The sequence below is a fragment of the Neolamprologus multifasciatus genome, chromosome 1, assembly GCF_963576455.1.
Source record: "Neolamprologus multifasciatus chromosome 1, fNeoMul1.2, whole genome shotgun sequence".
Taxonomy (NCBI): domain Eukaryota; kingdom Metazoa; phylum Chordata; class Actinopteri; order Cichliformes; family Cichlidae; genus Neolamprologus; species Neolamprologus multifasciatus.
Window position 1 is genome coordinate 30,583,484 of NC_140439.1, and position 23,273 is coordinate 30,606,756.

Below are 23,273 nucleotides of genomic sequence, written 5' to 3' on the forward strand. Positions count from 1 at the left end.
ACATCCAGCCCTGTGTTGATGCTTACAGGCTGACTGTGCTATTCATGTGCACTGATGTGTGAAGAGCCTGCTGATAGTGTGTTTGCTGAACAGGCAAGGCATCAGGGGATAGCGGCCCACTCTTCACTCCCCCACAGTGAATGTGGCTAATTAGGATTTCCAATGTTTGTAATGGTCAGCTACAGATGTAATGACTCACCAGGGTTAAGATTTAAGACTTATCACAGGTTTCAATATTCTGAACTTTTACATAATTAAATATTTAGAAAATTTCAAAGTTCGGTTGAAATAAATTTTAAAATAAACAAGAGACCTTCTTGCAATGGAACCAAATCAAATATCATGTCTGTCAGCATACTGACATTAAATCAGTGAGATAGCTTTGGTTATCCTCTTTCGCTTAGTGGAAGGGCAGCCCATGATCCCAGCTGTCATAGGGTGAGAGGCTGGGTACACCCTACCTGGTAGCAATTTCTGCATTATTACATAAGCAAAGGTTGAACCACACCCATTTTGGTTTTTGCTACATACCTGTTAAATTTCTGGACTTGGTTTTGCACGACTGTAGTGTTGACAAAAATCAGTCCTCAAACATAAACGGTTGCCAGATGTACTCAAGACAACATTGGAATAGTTCCTGCTATTCCAAAAGCAATAGTACCACATTTTGTCACAGTGACAGATAATTATACCACAGCAGTATTTCAGCTACTACTAGATATATGTAGAACTCTTGCTTTATTTCCATGAATCAATTTGGCAACATGTATTCCATGCTAGTGGGCTGATTCTGATGATTCTCATTTCTTTGGTCATTTGGTAATTGTTTAGTTTGTTCCTTAAACATGGGTAAACTAAAAAGTACCTTTCTTCTGGTCATTTCATCTCTACACTAAGTTGCAAATTTGAGTAAATAATCAATTAGATCATACTACATTATTATTTATTTTTTTAGGCGTGGGAAAATTCTGAGTGTTCATCTCTAATTCTCAGCATCTTGATCCAGTAGTAAAAGCAATAATGAAACTAGAGCTAGTGATGACTGGGGATTTTACAGTACTAGAAATTTAGTAGTTGGTACCAATACCAATAGAACTAAATGATTCACAATGCCAAATTCAGTTGTACTTAAACACAAAGTCCTTTGTTTGCTTGGGGGTGGCTGGAGCCTATCTCAGCTACCATAGGGCGAGAGGCAGAGTACACCCTGGTCAGGTTGTACACAGAGAAACAGAGAACCATTCACACTCATAGTCAGACCTATCGGCAATTAACTTAACCCAACTAATTGCATGTCTTTGGACTGTGAGAGGGACCCTGAGAGAACCCACACAAGCACAGGGGAGAACATGCAAACTGTGTGGTCCTTTATGCTGTGAGGCAGCAGTGCTAACCACTAGGGGTGGGTTTTGATAATCGATTTATCGATTAAAATCGATTCTGGCTTGGATAACGTGATATCGATTCATTAAAATCTTGAATTGATTTTTTAATATAAATTTATTTTGCCCGAAAAGCCAGAATTTCAGGTTAAACCTCATAAAATTTCAAGAACCACCAAACAGCTAAAACAGTAAATGAGAGCAGGTACATGGATTCTGCACAAAAACGTAAACACAAAGCGTGGACCCGCCGACGGATCAGAAGCAGTGAGATGTCGCCTTTCTCACCCGACGGCACGGACACGGTCGGGGCTGAAAGCCAACAGCTCACTGATTCTGATGTTTTGGCGGGTCCGCGCTTTGTGTTTACGCCCTTTTTGCGCTGATACTGAAGCTGTTAGTTTTATCTCTCTCCAAACAATATTGACCAAACCAGCAGCAAAAGACGATCCAAACTATGCTTCACATAAACATTGTCATGAATTCACTCTGACTTTTGCTGTTTTGCTTTCACCACGATAAAAATCACACTTCATGCACAGCTCTTTCTCTCTCTCTCGCTTTCTCTGTATACTTCAAGAACAGTTTCCCATCTAAAAATCTGTTTTCTGCATTATTCGCTTGCTTGTTACACACAAGTCTACTGTTGTTTACAGCGCTGTTGGCCGCTGTTTTTTCTTTCCTTTTTTTCTTACTTCCAAAAAGAAAACCTAATTTCTGCCCTTCAACAGGCTTTTGAACAAATATAAACTTTTTAAAATTATGCAAAATGCAAAATGCTTAGCCATGTCTCTAATAAAACCTCTGTAACTTCAGAGGTAATGTTCATATGTTGATTAATGGTTTTCTTTCGTTTTTGATCGACTGCAGAATATTTTTATAAAATCCCAGGCCAGGAAAATCACCTTCGTGTTTTTCTGTGTTTTATCCTCAGTTACTTTGACACAAAGGCATCTGCTGTGATGCTTACACTTTTGATAAAGTCTTGCGAGTGTCAGCTTCCTTTTTATAGATACAAAATTATGTAAATGTACTGATCTGAATTATGATATTTCTGAACGTCTGAGGCAACATTTCCCAGATTCAAATGGAATTGAATGGAATTGAATCGAATCAATTCTAGAAATCAGTGACGATACCCAGCCCTACTAACCACCACCTTACTGTGCTGTTCTGGCCTACTAATGTTAGTTATATTATGTTAGCATAGGCATTTAATTTTAGCCATTGAAAAATATTTTAGTATATGGAGTAAAGCTGATTTCAGAATATCAGTCTCAGCTGTCTTAAACAAAATAGTAACAAGCATTTCAGGATAAAATTAGAGAGGTAATACTGTGGATGTCGTTACCGTGAATTGAAACTGGAGGAGGCTTGTCTTCACTAAATTGGAAGTATTTTGTCCCTTTGTTCAAAAACTGAAATAGCATCGTTTGGATATTGGCTTTTGTGAATCAATTAAATCAATGCCTTGGTCCACCAACTCAACTCACCCTACTCTAAACACAAAGTGCTTCTATAGCTGAATCTTCCCTTCTCATCAGTGATTCAGAACAGAGCTATTGTGACCGCTACACTAGTCACTATTTTTCATATGTTGTGCCATTTCTAGTTTTGCCTTTGCTTCCTTGTTCTTCAAAAGGTAAAGCTAGACTAGAATACTTGTAGCCATGTGCCTCCCCCTGCAGTTCTGGAAGAGTAGCCACCTCAGCCAGTACACTGCTTACAATGCCAAAAACAAACCAAGTACCATCACGTTTTCAGGATTTTGATATTAAATTATGTTGTAAGGACCGGTCTTCTGACATCCATAGTGCTGTCAGGAAATTGTATTGAGTAATACAAAGAGAAGACTGCAATAAATACTCATTTTATATTCATCCACCATGCAGTCACACTGGCCACTGAAATTTGAATTGATTTGATAAAGGCATGTTTGAAATAATGACATTTATCCAGTGTCATATGTTGTTGAATGTTTGATGTCTATGTTGGCAGTGTACCCAGTAAAGCAAAATGAAAGTCTGCTAAATACACACACACATCACTTTGTTTATTTTTTGCAAGTCATATTGACTTAGGCATTTTTGCAGGAAAGACTTAAGGGTTTGGTAATCCTTTAGAGCTACAAATTGAAAATTAATTGTTGGTTATATAGGTGGTGCAATGGTGCGTGTCATCTCACAGCAAGAAGGTCCTGGGTTTGAATTCACTGTGGCCTTTCCAACCCCGAGGACATGCGCTTGTTTTTGCTTTTTTTTTTTTCTAACTTTATTTATCACTGTACAAAGAAACAGGGCAGCTGTGTCCTCAGAATTTTGAGATTCTAATTGTGAAGGACAGATGATTTTAAAATCTCAACATTGATATCTCCTTAGATATATAAGTTATATGATTATCTTTTTCTCCCTTTTTTCTTCTTTTAAGAATGTTGTCTAGCCCTGTTTTTAAATCAGCTATTGACTAAACTAGTTAGCAAGCTCAGCTAGAGCTTTTTAGCTAGATAACCACCTTTACTTGAAAATGCTTCATTGTGTGTGTTGGTCAGCCAAGGCTCATACTACAAAACAAGTTCAGCCTACCCAGGATATCTTTCCATTATCTGGCCTTACGAAGGTGGTTATCAACTTGAAAAATCAACCTAAGGTTTCCAAATGCAACTACAAACACGTTGAAACACATGAAAGAGTTGGCAGCATATGACCAGTCACAAACAAGGACAGCTCTACATTATAGGTGTATATTAGCAGGGCGGCCAATTTTATAAAGAAAGACATGATGATTCTGTGATATTAGAAAAATATTAAGAAGGTAAATATATATAATACAGGCTGCAAGCAGCATATTTGATGCAGACATAGGAGTAAATATGTGTAATAGGAAATGTTTGTATTAAAAGCACTATGTGAATATGTGAACCTTGTGTGCTTTAGTTAGTAAAACTAAAAAATAACTAGTAATTGAAAAAAAGTATTTCTTTCTTATTTAAAATCAGAAAGAAAACTGGATAAAACATTGAGACTTGGGCATCCACTTCTGAGAAGATTGGCAAACTCCTTAAATACGAACTTTCTATGTTTCTGTAGTGGTTAATTCACCAGTATGTGTGCAAGCTCTTTTAACAAAATGCTATTTATCAAAATTAATTTTTTTAATACATATTGTTGCTATCCATTAATTTTAAAATGGACTGTTTTATATAAAAGAAGGAAAAAGTGAAGCACGGTATTATTTTTTTTATTAAGATGCCAAATTACTGTTATTCACTTGCATTCCCAAAAAGAAAAAAATGTTTTAGTGGTTGAATGTTGTACTTGACTAATTTCTGACGTCTCAGAGCAGTCCAGTGTGCTGGCTTAAATTTGGGTGGAAAAAAATGAAAATTAATTTATTTGAAACTTCTGTTCCTAGTGTACTCAAACTGAAAGATATTTGCCAAACAGATATTTGCCAAACAAAAGGCAATACTGAATGTATTGCATTTTGGTGTTGAGGACCCATTTCCATTCAAAACCAAAATATTTCCGGGCACTCAGCTCCTTGACAGTCCATAAGGCCAATATGACATTACATCGCATATTTTGGTCTTACACATTTGATTGGGACTGGCATTTTGATGCTGCAAGTTTATAAAAAAAAAGAAACAAGAAAAAAACGACTTTTTCCATTAAGCCTCTCTTTCTTATGGAGTCATGTTTTTACCATGTGATGTTATTTCAGCTTCAGTTCATTTTATTCTGTTGTGGCAAATATAAGGCCCTATTTGTCATTGTTTTGGCACCTGGATGTGTGGAGTGCTAGCTTTGTTGTGTTAATGAATGGCTTTGTCATTTTTTTTTTGGCATGCTACTACACTCTACTGTTTGTAATTTTCATAACACTAGAGGCTACGGCTTTCATGCTGAATAGAAAAGAGAAGTGAGACTGATGAACACTGATTGCCCTGGTGGTTGTAGTCATTTGGGGGCCCCCCAGCAGTGATACTGAACAGGTACCTCCCTGCTGGCTTTCTGTATCGCTGGTGTATTGCTGCTTTCCCCTCTCTGCCCAGCCTTTTCCTCTGCGTTGTATTTCCAGTCATCAACTTTGAATATGCATGCTTGTAAAAAGGATTGCTGTTTCTGTGACAGGCTAGCTTGAGTACTTCCTGACCTCTCTGGGGTTTATGTAACTTCTAGCCACCCAGACTAGGCAAGCAATGCCATAATCAGTACTGAAACATGACACCATGCGTCACCCCGTTTGTCACCCCACAACCGACATGTGCCACACACACACATTTGTACTTGGAGAAACCTGTGCGCACATGGTGATAGCCTGTCTTATTCACACACTTTCCACTTTGTCTAATAACCTGCTCCAGTGTGACACGCAGAGCTTTGTATGTGTGCATTTCTTCTTCTGTCTGTCTTTCACTTTCTGTCTTGGTTGCTCACTCTACGAAGCATTCTGTCTGCTTCATCCGCTCTGATTGTCCTGTCTGTTTGGAGGCCTGCCAGATAAGGGCGGGGGATAACTGAGGGTCAGAGGTAGACAGGAAGTCAGGCGGCCTTTGCTGTGAGCGGAAGGGGAGGGTTCAGTGGGGGGAGGGGCTGAGAACTGAGAGGGAGGAGGGAGTTGTACTTGGATTGAGTGTGTCAGGAGCATGTGGGAACGCTGCCAGCCTCAACTGCACAGTAGGTCTGAATTTAAAGTATGCCCTTTTATGCAGCTTTTCTTTCCTTTCTACTCTCTTTTGCCTCCTTCTCCAGGGATTAAATGGCTTTGAATATTTTCGGGGGTGATGGGTGGGTGAGTGTTTGCCCAGCGGTCAAAATGTGGAGGTTTTTTTTTGTGTGTGTATGTGACTGGAATGTCTTTTTGGTTGTGACGCAACCTTCTTGAACTCACGCTAACCTTTGACTGGCAGAAAGGGCAGTTGGACTACCACAGTGTCTCTGAGTATGAAAAGATTCAGTTCAAGGGGGACAGCTTAAAAATCACTTGTAAATTATTTCAGTATAGGGTGCAAAAGATGAAATAAGAAAAGACGCAGAGGAGTAATGACCCCTTTGTCCTTGTGTTTACACCTAATACAATGAGTGAGAAAATTGAGAAGATAAAAGCAAACCTTTAATATGACTAAAAACTTAAAGAAAGTTATCTAAAGTGAATACGACTGGAATAAGTGCATAAGTCTGTCATTCTGTTCCAGTCTGTGGTTTTTGCACCACAGCTTGACTTTGACAAACTAAATGTCAATTGTATTGTCCCGAGAGACGGCAGTTGGCTTAGTGATTTGTAACTTCAGCAAACAGGTTTGTGTCAGTAGGAAGTCATTAAATAGTTGCCATGGATGCGGACGTTGTAAGTGGAGACTTTTATTGTGTGTTATGCCTGTGTGTGTGTGTGTTTTTTGTTTTTCATTTTTTTAACAACATTTGACTTACTCAGTTGACTGTTTATCTTAGCAGAAGAGGGTTGACTGTTGAAACCGGTATGTCATAATCAATCATTGCTCCCCGTTTTGTGAGTCAGGCTACAGTGTTGCCAGACAGGCTTTGCAAAGGTTAAAAAAATGACAAGAGTATTTCAGTCACCTTAATTTTGGGCCTTTAATGTGAAAATCTGACTTTTATTTGTGTCTTTTTGGGTATATATTTTTTTATATTGATCATGCTGTAGCAAACCTACAAAATGTAATCCACATGGAGCCAGGTTTTTTCTTGCATATGACAAAAACAATGTTGGTCACCATCAAAGAGGTGTTGACCTTCCAAAGGAAAATGAGCAGTACTCTGTAAAAACATATCTGAAACCCATTAAAGAAAAAAAAACAAAACAGAAAACAAAACAAAAAACAGCCATTAAAATTTCATTTCATCAAGCTTCAATTTAATTTTTGTTTTTTAAATATCCAGAAACAACAGGAAAATGCACAGAGTTCTGTTAAGTAAGTTACCCCACTCTTAACCATATTAGCCATGTGCCAGTCAAGTATTTGAACCAAATATTAATCTGATACTGATTTAAAAAACTGGATCGCATATTAGTGACAATGACACAATCCATCAGTTCAATCTAAGCCGTTCTCTTTTGTTCAGCAAAACTAGCAAACACCAGCCGTTTGGAGGTGTTTCACACCTGCTATATCAACAGCTGCTATTTGTACGTTTGCAGATGTTTTTCTTTTGCGGGGGGGGGTTTATCTTTTTTTTACCTTAACTGTGGTCAAAGCAAATGTTATAGGTTTTAGTAAATGACATCCTGTAGCGCTGTTTTCTGTCCATCTTCTAGCCCTGGACCTGTACAGGTCCTGGATGGAGGGAACATCAGCACCGATGATCCTCTGTGCAGACATGATTGTCCTTTCCAGTCTGGCCTTGTCCTGCTTTGTGGCCGAGCTGAACCAGACAGTGATTGACATGCATAGGACAGATTGGATGATGATAGTGTAGAACGTGACCAGCAGCTTCAGTGGCAAGTTGAACTTCCCGAGTAGCTGCAGGAAGTACAAAGTCTGCTGGGCCTTCTTTCAGACAGAGTCTATATGTGAGGACCACTTCAGATTGCGGGGATCCACTTCCTGTCTGTATGCGGACACGTCATATTTCTGGATCAGACCAATGACAGTGGTGTCCTTGATGAACTATAGGAGTTTCACATATGGTTCTCCTGAGATGCACTCATGTCTAGAGAGAGTCGAGCAGCGGAGAGAACACATCCCTGGATGAGGCTGGTGCTAATGGTCTGGTGATCCACTGACAGGTGGAAGCTAGGTGAACTTCCAGTGCAATGTCCTTCTGGTGGCTTAACACAAGTCTTTCAAAGGACTTCACAGCCACGGATGTTAGCACGACAGGCCTGTAGTCATTTAATCCTCCGGTGGACTTTTTTGGCACCAGGATTTTTCTTGGGCCTGTTTTAACAAATGCAAACAGTTATGTGGACAATGCTATATCCGTATATAAAGTGCGGATGCAACTGAGTTAATCATACTTAGCTGCTTCATCAACACCCCAAGGCCCATTTTAAGTTACCACAAGGTCCAGTCATTCTTTGTTGTACTGTGAAAGCCACTGAAAATAATGGGTTTGAGAGAGCAGCACCTGCTGTTTGTGTGATGCATAACTATGTAGAGTTGGGACCAAGCAGAGCTGTAGTCTTGCATGCTCTATGCAGTTTCTCTCTTTCTGTTAGCCCCCAAAACCCCATTACCTTAGAGACAAAGAAAACAGAAAACCCCAACAATTGTTTGACCCCCTTAAAGCAATCACTTTGGAGAGAATGGGAAGGGAAAAACTCCCTTTTAACAGCAAGAAACCTCCGGCAGAACTTAGGCAGGGGCGACCATATGCGTCGGCTGGTTGGGATGACGGGAGGAAGACAAGACGAGACACACTGTGAAAGAGAGCCAGAGATTAATAATAGCTAATGATTAAATACAGAGTGGTGTATAAATACATAGTGAGTGAAAAAGAAACAATGCATCATGTGGAGTCCCCAGTAGCCTAGACCTACTGCAGCGTAACTAAGGGAGGATTCAGAGTAATCTGATCCAGCCCTAACTTTATCAAAAAGGAAAGTTTTAAGCCTAATCTTAAAAGTAGAGTAAGTGTCTCTCTCTCCTGAATCCAACCTGGGAACTGGTTCCACAAAAGAGGGGTCTGGAAGCTGAACCTGCACCTCCCACTTTACTTTTAAGTACATTAGGAAAGTAAGTCTGCAGTCTTAGAGTGAGGTAAGGGGGTTATGCTGTATTGTAGTGTCTATAGCCCAGTTTGATTTCAACCAGGTCACACCAGTAAAATTAATACATATATTGTATGTTAAAAAATACCTTTACATTTTTGTAAAGTAAATTCTGAAAACATTAAACTCAACCATAGCCAAGATTTTTTTTTTAATAAAGCTGAAATCAGAAGCATAATTGAAGACTTGCTTTAACTTGCTCCCTTTAAAAATTGCTAAATTATTTTTTGTCATTTAAATGTGGATTATTTGTAGAAGAAATGCAAATAGCATAAAATAACTTCAGTTTTTCACACACCATAAATCTGCATTACAATTTTGAGATCATAGTGGAAAAGAATAAAAACGTAAAAATAAAATATAGTATAAATACTGTTGATATGATTCATACAACTTGTTTCGTTGCCACTGAATAAGAGCATGGATGGTACCAGTATATTTAGTCAAGTAATTTACCTAACTATAGTTTTAATATATTTATACTTCATTTTAGTATTTCTGACTCAGTTATATATATATATATATGTGTGTATATATATATATATATATATATATATATATATATATATATATATATATATATATATATATATATATATTGGACTCTTTTGTATTTTATTTTGTGATTAAAAATTTAAAAAAAAAAATCAAAATATTCTTGAAATTACAAATTTTATCAAATATAATTATTGTTTCTTGTACTTTGTTCAATAATGCATCAGGAAAACAAACCTGAAGAGCCTTAGTTTAGATTTTGTGGCCAAACATTTCACAATGTTGTTCTCTACTGATGAAAATTTGACAGTCTGTTTGAAACTGAATAACTGAAATGAAGTGTGTTTAAACCCTTCATTTCTGTGTTTATTTTGGGGTTCAGCTGTAACATTATCAGCAGGGAAACTGCTTCTTATCTGGCCATAACTCGTCCCTGCCACTAGACATTTAGACATTTGTGGCTGACAGCTGTCTGTCTTTGACTTAAGGTGATTTCATACTAGTACAAAAGATGGACAAATTTGTCAATTTAAGTAAAGCCAGGAATATAGTCCCCACAAGGGACTAGTGAAATGTGTGACTAGTTGACTAGCTGATGAAATGTTGGCACCAGAAATGCTAGTTGGTTAAACTAATCATATATTGTTAATTTCACTTCAGTTAGCTTTAAGTTTAATAAGAAAAGATCATTAGGGTGGATTGAACACGAGTCATGATTGAATTAAGCTATTTGGCAACTAGAGTTTAATGGCCCATCACAGCTGTACAGATTCCTAGTGATGACTTAGGCAAGACCCCCTGGAGTCTAGATGCTGGTGGTGGTGATGAAGACAGAGGCTTGGATGAAGCTCCTGGTAATGTGAGAGAGGCGGAGATGAGGAGCAGGTGGTTTACACGAAGGTAACCTGTAAATTTGTATATTTCATTGTATATCTTACTGTAAACCTACTGTCATTTAATGGTCGGGCATTGCACAGCTATAAGCATTTCACCTCATGTCATACTGTGTGTGTGTGTGTGTGTGTGTGTGTGTGTGTGTGTGTGTGTGTGACAAATAAAATTTGAATTTGAATTTGAGGGAGAATGGCTGATGAGCACTGAGTGAAAGTGCACAAAGTGGAGGCCGATTGGCTTGAAGATGATGGGCCGAAAGATGATTCGTTCAGACCAGTGATGTCAGCAATGAGCTTGATAGCTTGGGAAAGTGGAAGTAATGATAACACACCCACCTACCACTAGTAAGTGGTAAAGTAAGACAGATGACTGCAGTAGTTTGACCAAAAAAATGAGTGAGTAAATTGGCACGTAGCAACTCGACAGGAGCAGTGTGTAACCACATTTGTTTGGATACAGTTTCCACTCCTTTTTTATTGTTCTCAATTTGAGCGTATTTTTTCTTTCATGTTTAATTGACTAGTAAATTAGTCAACAGGGAACCCCTGATGAGGTGTGAATTACGTTATGCCTCAGTTGGCTTGGGGGTGACGACCCGATCGTGTTAGACCTCACCATGCTCTTTTACCTTCTTTACCTTTAGCTCAGATTGCATATTAGTTTGAAAAAAAAAAAACAACAACTCAGTTTTATGTTGCAGCTTATGAGACATGTCATAAAAATGATATATAATTTGGATTTAACTATTACAATGTCATTATCTTAATATAAAGTTAAGATGCAACTAAGGTAATTCTTTTCCTTCCATTTTTGCGGGGAAAACGCTTTTGCTCTGCACTCTCGCTCTCTTTGTTTCAAAGCTTGGGGGAAAAAAAAAGTCCTCACTTCATCAAATCTTGAAGGCTGTAGGTTGACTACACACCCGCACTGTGCTTCTTGTGCATGAATGTACGTGGTTGCCTCTATGTGTGTTCCTCCTTACGCAGGCACTGGCCCTGCTCTGCCTTTGCACTGCTTCAATAATGAAGGAGCTGTAAAGGTCTGGCAGTAAGCCCTTTGCTGAGTTCTCTTCCACCACATCCCTCCCATCCTCCCTCCCTCTCCTTCTGTCTCTGTCTGGCTCCCTCTCTCTCTCCTTCTCTCTCTCTCTCTCTTGCATCCTAAGGGACCTCCTCTCGGCTCCACTCTTCAGTTTGCACCGATGTTCCCATTAATGAATGGCATCATCCGGCTTGCTTGTTTTGCACAGTTCAGTTCCACTTCACTGCCTGGTGTCTGACCTGCTGTGCCATCTCTGATTCAGAGAGCACCACATCATTACTCAGAACAACCACAGCACACACTAACTCAAAAAACCTCTAGAAGGGCACTTTCAAAGCACATCCTCCACCGAGGATGTCCCGTTTCACAATTTTTAAGAAAGCATTTCAGATTGGTCCCCATATTAAATTGTTTCTGCCTTAGTGGGGTCTTCCAGTATGAACAAAATCCCATGAAATTTGACTTTAGAATGAGCACATAGCCCTGAGAATGGACCATGGACTACATAACCCACTTTCCCTCGGGATGAATAAAGTATGATCAATCAATCAATCAATCAATATAAAGGACAGACACACTGATTCCTTTAACGTGCATTCTTTCTCATGACCAGGTAACTCATCTGGATGTCCATTTGTAGAAGTAGGAGTTTACAAATGAAAATGGAAACCACCCTACTGCTCAGTTGATCTATGATTGTTATGATGTTTATTACTTTATCATTTCAGTTGATAGTGAAAAAGTACAGTAACGCAGGGTATCCTTTAGAGTGGGCCTACATTGTCATTGACAAGTCTCCACTGTGTGAATATGGTAGGGTTGGGCAATCTTCTGAATCGGTCTTGTTGCCCTCTTGTGAGATTGCCAGTAAGTGAAACCACTTGTGCTGGGACAAGTCATGCAAAGGTGGCACTGTCCAATCTCCATGTTTGTGTACTGTGTGGCTCAAACACACAGCAAAGCTATCCAACTAGCTCGACTGCTAGCGAAATAAAGAGACACAATTGGATTTATTTTATTAATTCCAGCCTGACATGTAAGGCTATACCAGCAGGAGACATTTGTGCATATGTAGTGTTGAATGATCATAACGAGCCTACCGTAATTAGTGGGCGTACATTTGTGGATATCACCTACAAAGTTAAAACTGTTAAGTCATTGAATTTGCTGCTGCTTCTTTTTTTTCTTTATGCTTAAAGTTCTAACTTGTTCCGTTCATTCTGTTGCTGTGAGTATTAAATAGCTTGTCTGTCTCTCCTCCCTTCTTCAAAAGTCACCACACTTTGGAGTCTTTCATTTGGAAACAGGCCCTGTGAGGTAGGGGGGAAATAACTGAGTATCTCTGCAAACAGACTTTTACATTAAGCTTTAATTTAAATCAAGATAACAGATAGAGAGGTCCTCCTGCATTCTCTGGTTTTGTTCTGATGATGAATCAATGCCATGGCTACAGATGTTTTTAAAGAGTGCAGAGCTCAGGATTTATCAGAGTTGAAAGGAAAAACAGTGTTGATTGGCCAGCTGTGGTGATCAGTGATGGAGTTACCACGAATAAGAGTTATGAGTTTACCTTGAAAAATGCAAACTGAGTCATCCCTTATTAGTAGGGTTTATTTCCACATTAAAGTGAAGTAAAGAGGCTGATGTGGATTGGAAAATACAGCAGGGAGGCAATGCTAGTTATCTTGGGCAGCATCAGAATCAGAAAGGGTTTTATTGCCAAATGTTGAGCAGGTTTACAACATTAGGAAATTGCTGCGGTACTTAGTGCAAACATACTGTCAGACAACGCTTATATAGACATAAAAATAAGAATTAAAAGTGCTAAGTAGATAGATATATACATGAGTGCAGGTGGTGATCAGTGCCAAACATGGAATGATGTAGTGAACACAGCGTAGGATCATGTGTTAGTGGTGGGGAGCCCTGAGGGGAGCCGGTGCTGATGGTCCGGGAGTCCGAGACATTCTTTCCCAGTCTCACATGCTGCTTCCTGTCCGTCAGGAAGTCAGTGATCCACCGGCAGATGGAATCAGGCACATTCATCTGGGAAAGCTTGCCTTGGAGATGGTCTGGAAGGATGGTGTTGAAGGCAGAGCTAAAGTCCACAAACGGGATCCTGGCGTAGGTTCCTGGGGAGTCCAGATGCTGCAGGATGAAGTGTAGAGCCATGTTAATAGTGTCGTCTACAGACCTGTTGAATCTGTATGCAAACTGCAGGGGGTCCAGGAGGGGGGCCGTGAGGGTCTTGAGGTAGGAGAGAACCAGGCGCTCAAATGACTTCATGACCACAGATGTCAGAGCCACAGGTCTGTAGTCATTTAGTCCAGTGATCCTAGGTTTCTTGGGGACAGGGATTATGGTAGAGGACTTGAAGCAGGCAGGCATATGACATGCCTGCAGTGAGGAGTTGAAAATGCCAGAAAACACTGGGGCCAGCTCGTTTGCACAGTGTCTGAGGGTGGCAGGAGACACACCGTCTGGGCCAGGAGCTTTTCGAGCATTCAGACTCTTAAACTGCTTCCTCACATCTGCTTCATGAATATGAAGAGTTGTGGTGGGAGGAGGTGGTGTGAAATCCTCCTTGGTGTTGGGTGTGGAGGGAGGTGTTGTAGGTGAAGTGTTTGATGGTGGTGATGGCTCTATGGAGGGGGGAGAGGTGGGGGAATGAGTGTCCAAAGTGTCTCTATTGTTGGGGCCGTTGGAGGTGTGAAGGCTGTCTGATGGCTCGTCAAAACGGCAGTAAAAGTCGTTAAGGGTGTTGGCCAAGAGCAAGTCATCAGTGGAGTGGGGGGTTTTAGGCTTGTAGTTGGCGATATTCCTAAAACTTTTTCACACAGAGGCCGAGTCATTCTCTGAGATCTGCTCCTGCATCTTCTCAGAGTGCTGATGTTTAGCAATGTCCACTTCTTTAGTGAACCTGTACTTGGCCTCTCTGTAGCAGTCCCTGTCTCCGCTTCTGAACGCCTTTCTCTTTTCCAGCCACAGCTTTTTGAGTTTAGGAGTAAACCAGGGTTTGTTATTGTTATAACTCACCCTGGTGCGTGATGGCACAATGCTGTCCTCATAGAAGTGGATATAGGAGGTGACAATGTCCGTAAACTCGTCCAAGCTGTTAGAAGCAGCCTTCATTGTGTCCCAGTCTGTAGACCCCAAACACGTGCGAAGCTCCTCCACAGCCTCGTTGCTCCACAGTTTTTTTAGTCCTCACAACAGGTTTGGAGAGCTTAAACCTCTGTCTGTACGCGGGGATCAGGTGGATCATGACGTGGTCAGAAAGTCCGAGTGAAGCGCGGGACACCGCACGATAGGCCCCGCTGATCGTGCTGTAACAGTGGTCTAATGTCCTCTCCTCTCTGGTCGGGCATTTAATATACTGCTTGTATTTGGGAAACTCTTGGCTCAGATTGGCTTTGTTAAAGTCCCCAAGAGCAATAATGAGAGAGTCCGGGAATGTCCGCTCCATGTGCAGTATCTGCTCCGCGAGTGCGCACTGAGCTGCCTGCACATCCGCATCTGGCGGGATGTAAACAGCGGCTAAGATGAATGAAGCAAACTCCCGCGGAGAACAAAACGGTTTGCAGTGAATAAAAAGGTATTCCAGAGAGGAAGAGCAGTGCTGAGCAATCACTGTTACATCTGTGCACCAGCCACTATTAATGTAGAAGCAGACACCTCCACCTGTGGTCTTACCAGAGAGAGAGGCCTGCCGGTCCGCGCGCAGCAGATGAAAACCCTCCAGCTTGAGCGCGCAGTCCGGGATGTCCTCACAGAGCCACGACTCCGTAAAACATAAGACACAGGAGGAGGCAAAGTCTCTGTTCATGCTTCTCATCATGGCCAGCTCGTCCATCTTATTCCTGAGTGAGCGTACGTTGGAAAGGAAGATCCCAGGAAGAGCAGTCCGCAGTCCGTGTCACCTCAGACGCACGAGTGCGCCAGCTCGCTTTCCTCTCATTCGGCGTCTCACTTTCCTGATCAAAGTCTGCAGTAAATCTGCCGCAGATGCGACAAATATTGGAAGTAAATCCACAGGTGTTGTAGTCCTGTAGTTAAGAAGCTCTTCTCTGGTGTAAGAATATCCAGAGGAGTCCCCAGACACAGAAGTTATGCACAAAAACAAAACAGAAGTAACGCACTGAAGCACCAGGGCATCCATACGCGGCGCCATCTTGGATCTATCATCTTGGATCTATCATCTTGGATCTATCATCTTGGAGCATAAGCCTTTTCTCGCATTTGAGACTAACAGTAGACCCTCTACAGAAATATATTTGGGAGAATGCATGTGAATCAAAAATATTACAATACAAGTAGCTCAAATAGCTTTTTTGATTCAACATAAAAACTGATTTTGTAGGGAATAGATGAGTTTCCAAACTCTCCCTACACTTAAACTGTGATGTATAAATAGGGGGTGGCAAGACTGAGAAAGTTCATATAAATTATGATGCACCGTCCATCAGTTTCTTAGTTATACTTCTTGCTTGAAAAGTCCAATTTCAAAGCAACAAGATGGTAATAGTCAAAACTGACCCTTCATGACAGGACTTCACTAACTGGTGTTGTCACATTGACTTATTGTTTTATATTCTGTCTAGGATAGGGTCCTCTCCTCTGTTTGAAAGTGACATACAACTAGATAGCACTTCCACAAAGATAAGACCGAGTGTGTGGGGGTGTTTATGTGCGATAAGACATACACAGATTTGTTTTGAATGTCAAGAATAAAGTATACTAATTATATTAACCAGTACTCAGAAGTGAGGCTCCTTAGTTGCACTGCTGGTATGTAAAGTGTGTTTGTCAGCTACTAATTGTGAGAGTTGTCCCTCTCTGGATGGATGGTCTCTTGCTTTCATTTTGACTCCTACTCATTCGTGCATGCAAGCAGCGCTAGTCCTTGAAATATCATCTTAAATCTCACTGAGTGTCTGCCCTCTGAGCTGACACTTAAAGATGCAAGAGGGGCAAATGTCCTACTTAGAATTGCTCTCTCTCTTCTCAGTCATTGGCCCTGGTTGTCAAAGAGCCCAGACTAGACCATACTATGTATTCTGACCAAGTCCCAAACCCACGTCATGGCTGTTAATTTTTTAAAATGTTTTAATTTTTTGGAATCACTGGGAAAATGAGCATCATAAGCAAAGCAAACACAAAACAGAGGCCTGAGTTTATTTTCCTCAGTATGTTAATTAACAAAATATGATTTTAAATCTAGTCATCAGCATAATGAAAGACGTTATTGCTATTCACATGGCTTTAGTTTAATTAGTAACTTTAGAAACACTGCTGCGGGGCAGACAGTGCTTCAGTTTTATTTGGTTAAGTGGGTAGTAAGTCAAAGAGAGAAACAGTTTCAAATATTTACCCATTTCCGATAGTACTTCAGGAGTTAAAAACAATGCTGTTTAATGTAAAATCAATTTCCTCTTTTTTTTTTTTTTTTTTTCCTCTTTTGCTTTATTGGTGGAATTTAGACAAAGGCCTGACATTTACTCTGGACTCATACTTGGATGTGAATCACATAAGGTGGCTGTAGACATCTTTTCTCTATACCTTGCAATCCTGCTTTGTCTCCTCACAGTCACCCCCTAGTGTTTAATACTGACATAGCTAGATAATTACGTCCAGCATACTATACCTATATCCCATCTGCGCCCAAAAGGCTTTTTGTTGGAATTAGGAATGTCTTTCAGTGCTGAACTTGTTTAAATAAAGGAAGACGTCAAATAGTGCATTGCACAAACACAAGGATATATGGTCTTTCTTTATGAAAGCCTGTTGGATCTGTTGTTGTGCTTCTAAGGAGTGTAGCATGATTACATTTGTAAAGCCTGTCCTTCAATTTGCTGGACCTATTAGTTAGTTAACTGTATCCAGTACACTTAGTGTTGTATTTGTACTGAAATAACCCTGATGTAAAGATCATGCAGTCTGTTGGAGAATGTTTGTTTGTTAAAGGATGGAGGAAAGAAAACGGGGTATTGTATTTGTTTTTTTTCCTTTTCGGCTTTGAGATCCTGGTTTACTTGTACGTTATCTATAATTATCTTCACAGATGCATACATGTGCACACACAATGCATAGTGTGCTGATGGTGTTGTTTCTCCTGAGGCTAGTACAGTTTTCATGCTCATTCACTCATTCATTGTTGGGTTTATTGAATGGTTAACCCAGTGGATGCAGCATTATAATTATCTGTATTATACAAAATGTTTTGAACTAATAGTAAGATGAAAGTGGCCTGAACAACTCCCCTGTGACCAATTGTTATTTCTAGCTGCAGCATCACCTTTTTAAAAACACCTACATTACAAGCATTTTGATGGTTTAACACCTTTCACACTTGCAGAAGACAGAGAAAAAACTATGTCTAATTTAGAGTTTATTAAAAATATTCAAAGCTGGCTTCATCCTGGTTTAAATGTTTAGGGGGTGACTCAGAATATAAGAACAACTGGCACATAGTTCAGGCAGCGACTTAAGTGAGGTCTCTCAATTTCCCTCTTAAATTTCACCATATGAAAAAGAAAAATACATTTTGATCTTAAGTATATTAAACCCAGCTTAGAAAGTCCTTGTGAAAAATAGCAGTTCTGGTGTTTGTTTGTTTTGTTTTTTCTTTTGGAGAAAGCCAAAACCTCTTTCATGGGTGTCAATGTTTTGTTTTTGTTTGTTTTTTAAGTTTAAATATTTGCAAAACAATTTCTGTTATTCTAAAGTAGGACACCTGTTTGGAAGGTGAATGAATAACCTGCCCATATCCTTTCAAAACATACAGCCTGGCTGAAATTAAACAGTCATGGTCATCCAAAATTTTTCCAGACTGAGGTGTAGGTAAGAACACAAATAACAGGTTCAGCTCAAACAGTCATCAAGTGGTCTTTACTCTGTGAGCTCCCTAGTTAAAAGGTCATGTCATCTTTCATTGTGCACATGTGATTGCAGTGCATTGGCAGTGTGTTAGATGTCTATGGGCAGCTACAAACTGCCCATCTACCTGTAGAAAGCATAAATCATCAGATAGGGGCAGTATCAGAAGTATGTGGTAAAACCGGTCTGTGGGCTACTCTTGCTTGTGCTATTGTTGGTCCATCAGCCAGCCACGGAGAAAAGCGAAGTTATAAACATATGAGCTGAAATGAAACCTAAGTGGACTATCTACTTCTGTGCTACAAAATGAAATGAAAATAGTAGATAGATATAGTTGAATATTGTGAATTGATTCTCATTAAATTTTGAAGGCTGGCTTTGTTTTCCAAGAAATGCATAAATCATTATATTGTTGAGGCCTGTTTAAACTTTCTTTCTTTTTTTGGCTACAAAGAAAAATGGTTAAACAGGACACCATCCATTTTCATCATAGCATGTCTAATTCCGAATCATGGCAAGGATAGATTGGATCTAGCATTCGTCACTGAAGACAAAACAAAATCACACAGTTGAGTCTCCGCTACAGAATAGCTGTCCTTGATTTTGTGTGTATTTTATAGCTTGAGAACACGGCTTTAAACGTATTCACCAGTGAAAACCTCATTATATGAAAGAAGTAGTGTTTTATCAATCACCTGTTCAAATTTAATTCTTAAATAACATTTAAAAATGTGAAGTGTGTGCATTGTCTATTCCAGTGCAGCCTTTTTTTTCATCCTGCACAGTGTTGTCACTGACACTTGGTGTCATTGCATTTGAGCTGGATAAGGAATTAATGTTTGGGATATGAGAGTAACAGCTGGCTTTTGGTTCTAGAGCCTCGTGGGTGCTAGCCATCTTGTCATTTACAGCCAGTGCATTGCTAGCGCTGAGCTCTCCATTTTCTTAATGGTGAGTTGGTGGAGACTCTCATGGTGGTTCAGGCAAGAAATGAGAGCAGTGGCGCACTAATACAGACCCTTTGATGAGGAAGTAATGGAGTGTTCAGAGACAGACACCTGTGCCTCTGCAGCCACGCTGCTTCTCTATGCGCACACACATTTTTCTTTTTCCACCCGCTTCCTTTTACCAGCTCTGCTACTCCCCTCCCCTTCTCTACTTCCCTCCCCTCTTCCTTTCCCCTCCCTCATCTGTCCTAAAAGGAAGCCACTCCCCTTGTACAGAGCTGCCAAGCTTGTTTGCATATTAACTGTCTAGTTGCCAAGGAGCTGTGGCTTCATGCCATGTGACCGTTGAAGCATGTGTACGTTGTTGACTGCTATACTCTTTTTTTTCACCTTCATTTTTTAAAATCTTGTCCGGGTAGAAAAAACATTTACCATGCAGCAAAAATGTTTCATTAAAAGCAACATAGTTACTGAATCTGGTTTTAAATGAGGCATTATTCTGACTCTCTAGAGGATTGTACCAGGTTATTTTATTCTTCAAATACTTGATGGGTTTTTTTTCCTGAAGATAAACCATTGTGGGATGTACAAAATTGCATACTTGTGTAAACCTGTAGCAGTTAAAGTAATGAATGACAAAGTTTTTTTGTTTTCACTGTTGCAGTTTAATGAGGACTGTGAGGAGACAGTATTTTTATTTATTTTTATGTTTGTCTAGGGCAGATTGAATATATGACTATGCAATATATGACTGTGGACTCATTACAGTGTGAGTGTGTGTGTGTGTGTGTTGTCAAGTCATCCTTGGGGAGTGTAGCCTGGTGGACATTATCTGACAATAGATTTGTTTAGCTTGGAGAAAATGCTGTTGCTCTGCTCGCAGCAAGCATGTGGTCTGCTTTAAAGTCCAAACTCCAAGGCCTGACTTGGCAGGTTGATACAAGGCACGCTGCTGCAAACACTTAGAAAGGAATATTGCTGTGCACACATGGCTGTGATCTCTGTAGAAAAGACAATATAGAGCTTTAAGAGCAAACCAGAGGGAGATGGTGTGAGAATTTCTAAAGCCACTGCTATAACAACACCTCCATTTACACACATACAGATTTTGAATAAGGCTGTTAGAATATGTGTACAACATGGAGTGTAAAGCCATATTGTATTGTAACCTCAACACACTACCCCACACATTTCACACCATAAACTCACAACCCATGTGAAGAGGATCGGCATTTAATAATATAATAAGTTATATATAAAGTAACACTATATGGGATGTGTTCCTGCCTGGAAGTCTGACTCCTTGCTTCCTAGGATGATGTCTTACTCTGTGTTTTATTTAGTAATGTCTTCACAACCGCCATGCAGCTTGTGTCACCCTGACTGGTCAGATGGCATGTGTTTCAAAAGCTGTTCGTGTTTTGAATTGTGGTAATTATTCATCCCATGAATGCAACCATTTAGTCCTTTAGTTTCTTGGTGTCTTAGATTTGGCCATTAGAATAACTTTTTTTTAGAAACGGCATAAAAAGTGTGTCCCTCCTTGAATTGAACTAGACAGACAACAAACTCTGTTGTGTGCAGCTGCATTTGAAATTGACTTTGTGTTGTGTGGGAAGGATATTGCTTTACCTTGTTTTGCACAGTAAACACAGACTAAAAACAGCTGATGACGTCCGTCAGTAGCTCAGGCCTAGCCCAGTCATTGGGGGGTATTGTACTTGGCGTCAAGCCAGCCTGTGTCTAAATAATTCCCAATACCATGTGCCAGGCTGTGCACATGGCCCCTACATTGTGCTGTCAGGAGTTCCCTGAAAGGCCTTCTTGCTCAAAGAGTTTGTGGTTCACAGGAAGAGCTCCATGTCTTGGACACATCCCAGCTTCCACTCTTGGTCACCCCTCCTCCAAGACTCGTAGCAGGGTGACCTGGCCTTGACCCGGTAAAAGTGTTTGAATTCACCGCTGGAGACAGTGTAGGCTGTGTGTGCCAGATTTAATTAGGAAGTTGAAAGTCTGTTATACTCTGTTCGTATGAGAAATTTATTTTTAGCCTTTGGAAATTTGTTTTTCTGTTTGTTCTTCTGTCTCTCTTGGAATCTGCTGTTCTATTTATAAATCAACATATCACTATCAGTAACCAATATGAAGAAGTGAAAAGCTACGATGTTGACAATCTGTGGCGTGGGAGAAATCCAGTACTTTGGGGGTTAAGTTGTGAAAGTTAATGTAATAACTGCTAGCACCATCTGCTGGCCTACTTCCTTACAAAGAGCGAGCGAGAGAGAGAGTGAGTAAGAGAGAGAGAGAGAGAGAGGGAGAGAAAAACGAGTCTGGGTTTTAACGACATCTCTAATATTCATGCTGATGCATTTTGCTGCTTTGTGCTTTCATTTTCCGCCGCTCTGCCTGCCAGAGTCTCGAGCTCGCCACACACGCCCGAGCCAAGGAGAGGGGAGGGCAGCGAGGGAGAACAAGGAAAAAGATAAGTGGGGGAGAAAGGAGGAAAAAACAATCAGCCAAACAAGCGAGCAAGATAACACAAAAAAGGCTTTTGTGTGTAATAAAAGGAGTAACCTACCTTATCCCAGCTGGTGAAGAAGACGAGGAGAGGCACAAAAAGAGAAACGGCTAAGCGGGAAGAGCAAGAAAGAACAAGAAACAAGAGGGTGAAGGCTCAGAGAGGCACTGAGAGCACTCACGAAAGGCAGGCAAAAAGAGGAATCAATGAGAGGGGAGGAGAGAGGAAGGCAACTCTGACACACACACACACAGAGTGAGTGAGGGAGACTTGGGTGAAGCCGGACGACAGTAAAGCAGCACACAGCAGCAGAATGAGAGCTTCCTGGACTGCCACGCACCTCCTCTACCGCCAACAGCGCTGCTCCCCCATCACCCTGTGAAGAGACAGGCGAGGGTGAGAGAGAAAGAGCGAGTGGGAGAGAGAGAGGAGAGAGAGTGAGCTCCCATGCGCTCTTCTTGAGCCCTGCCTGCTGGGGGAGGAGGAGACGAACAGATCCGGCGCTCTTGCACTGCCCGAGGAGAAGAGCTGACCGGGAAGGAGGAGGGGAGGCAAACGAGGAGAGAGGGAGGGGAGGGGGGGACACACGGCTCAAGGAAGAGTGAGAGACAAACGAAAAGGAGAGAGTGAGTGTGTTTGTAACAGAAAGTGTGAGTGAGCAACGGAGAGAGAAGAAACCCAGCAAAAGGGCAAGGCTTTTGTTAGCCGGTTGGAGAGGGGGAGGAAAGAGGAAGGGAAAAAAAACACCATGTCTACAGTGAAGAGGCCAAGAGGAAGGGTAAGTGAGCTGTGCTGAGAGCTGGGAGGGAGGAGGGACAAGGGGGAGGAGGAGGGGCCGGCAGGAACTGAACAACCTCCTCTGCTACTGGCTCATGCTGCACTGCCGCCATCTTGAACTCATTGCTGCTTTTTTCCCCTTTGCCTCTATATTCATTTGCTTTGCTGTGCTAGACTTTAGCATGGTTTACTGGATGTACAGTATTTTCCCCATCCCCACTGTCCAATCATACATCACTTTTCATTCTCAGTTGAATTCTGCTGCCCTGTTCTGTAGTTTATGTACAGTGTATGATGTGTGTGTGTGTGTGTGTGTGTGTGTGCGTGTGCGCGCGTGTGTTTGTGCCCTCTATGAGTTGAGCCTGTCAGTCACCAGAGACCTCACTACATGTGGAAATGAGAGGGTGGGAGCGAGGGAAAGGTGTCCGGCCCAAATGGAGCTTACTCTACCTTTTCATTAGCTGTAATAGTCCCTGCCGTTTTCATGGGACTGCGTGCTGCTAGAGAGATTGAAATCACTGCAGTGCTGGCAGGCTGTAATTTCAGTTATTTATAGATGTATTACACAGCTGCAGTGCTCTCACTTTTGGTGCATTTTATCTTTTCTCTCTC

The 23,273-nt window shown here is 40.9% G+C and overlaps 1 protein-coding gene and 1 pseudogene across 7 annotated transcripts in view; one reads left to right on the top strand and one right to left on the bottom strand.

Annotated features, from left to right (window-relative positions):
• Positions 1 to 23,273, top strand: part of chd9 (chromodomain helicase DNA binding protein 9) — a 73,232-nt gene that overhangs the window by 6,295 nt on the left and 43,664 nt on the right. Inside the window, exon 1 of one of the 7 annotated variants that reach the window (XM_085148165.1) lies at positions 5,962 to 6,062. The exons of 4 other annotated variants lie outside the window; for them this stretch is intronic. Coding sequence is in view for 2 of the 3 variants with exons in the window: in XM_085148002.1 (XP_085004128.1) it covers positions 6,028 to 6,075 (48 nt within the window). In the remaining variant the exon portion in view is untranslated. Of the gene's footprint in view, positions 1 to 5,961; positions 6,076 to 22,543; positions 22,663 to 23,273 lie in introns of those variants that run through there. 2 more of the 7 variants (XM_085148002.1, XM_085148078.1) reach the window with 2 other exon arrangements.
• Positions 12,833 to 15,396, bottom strand: LOC146526046 (uncharacterized; annotated as a pseudogene).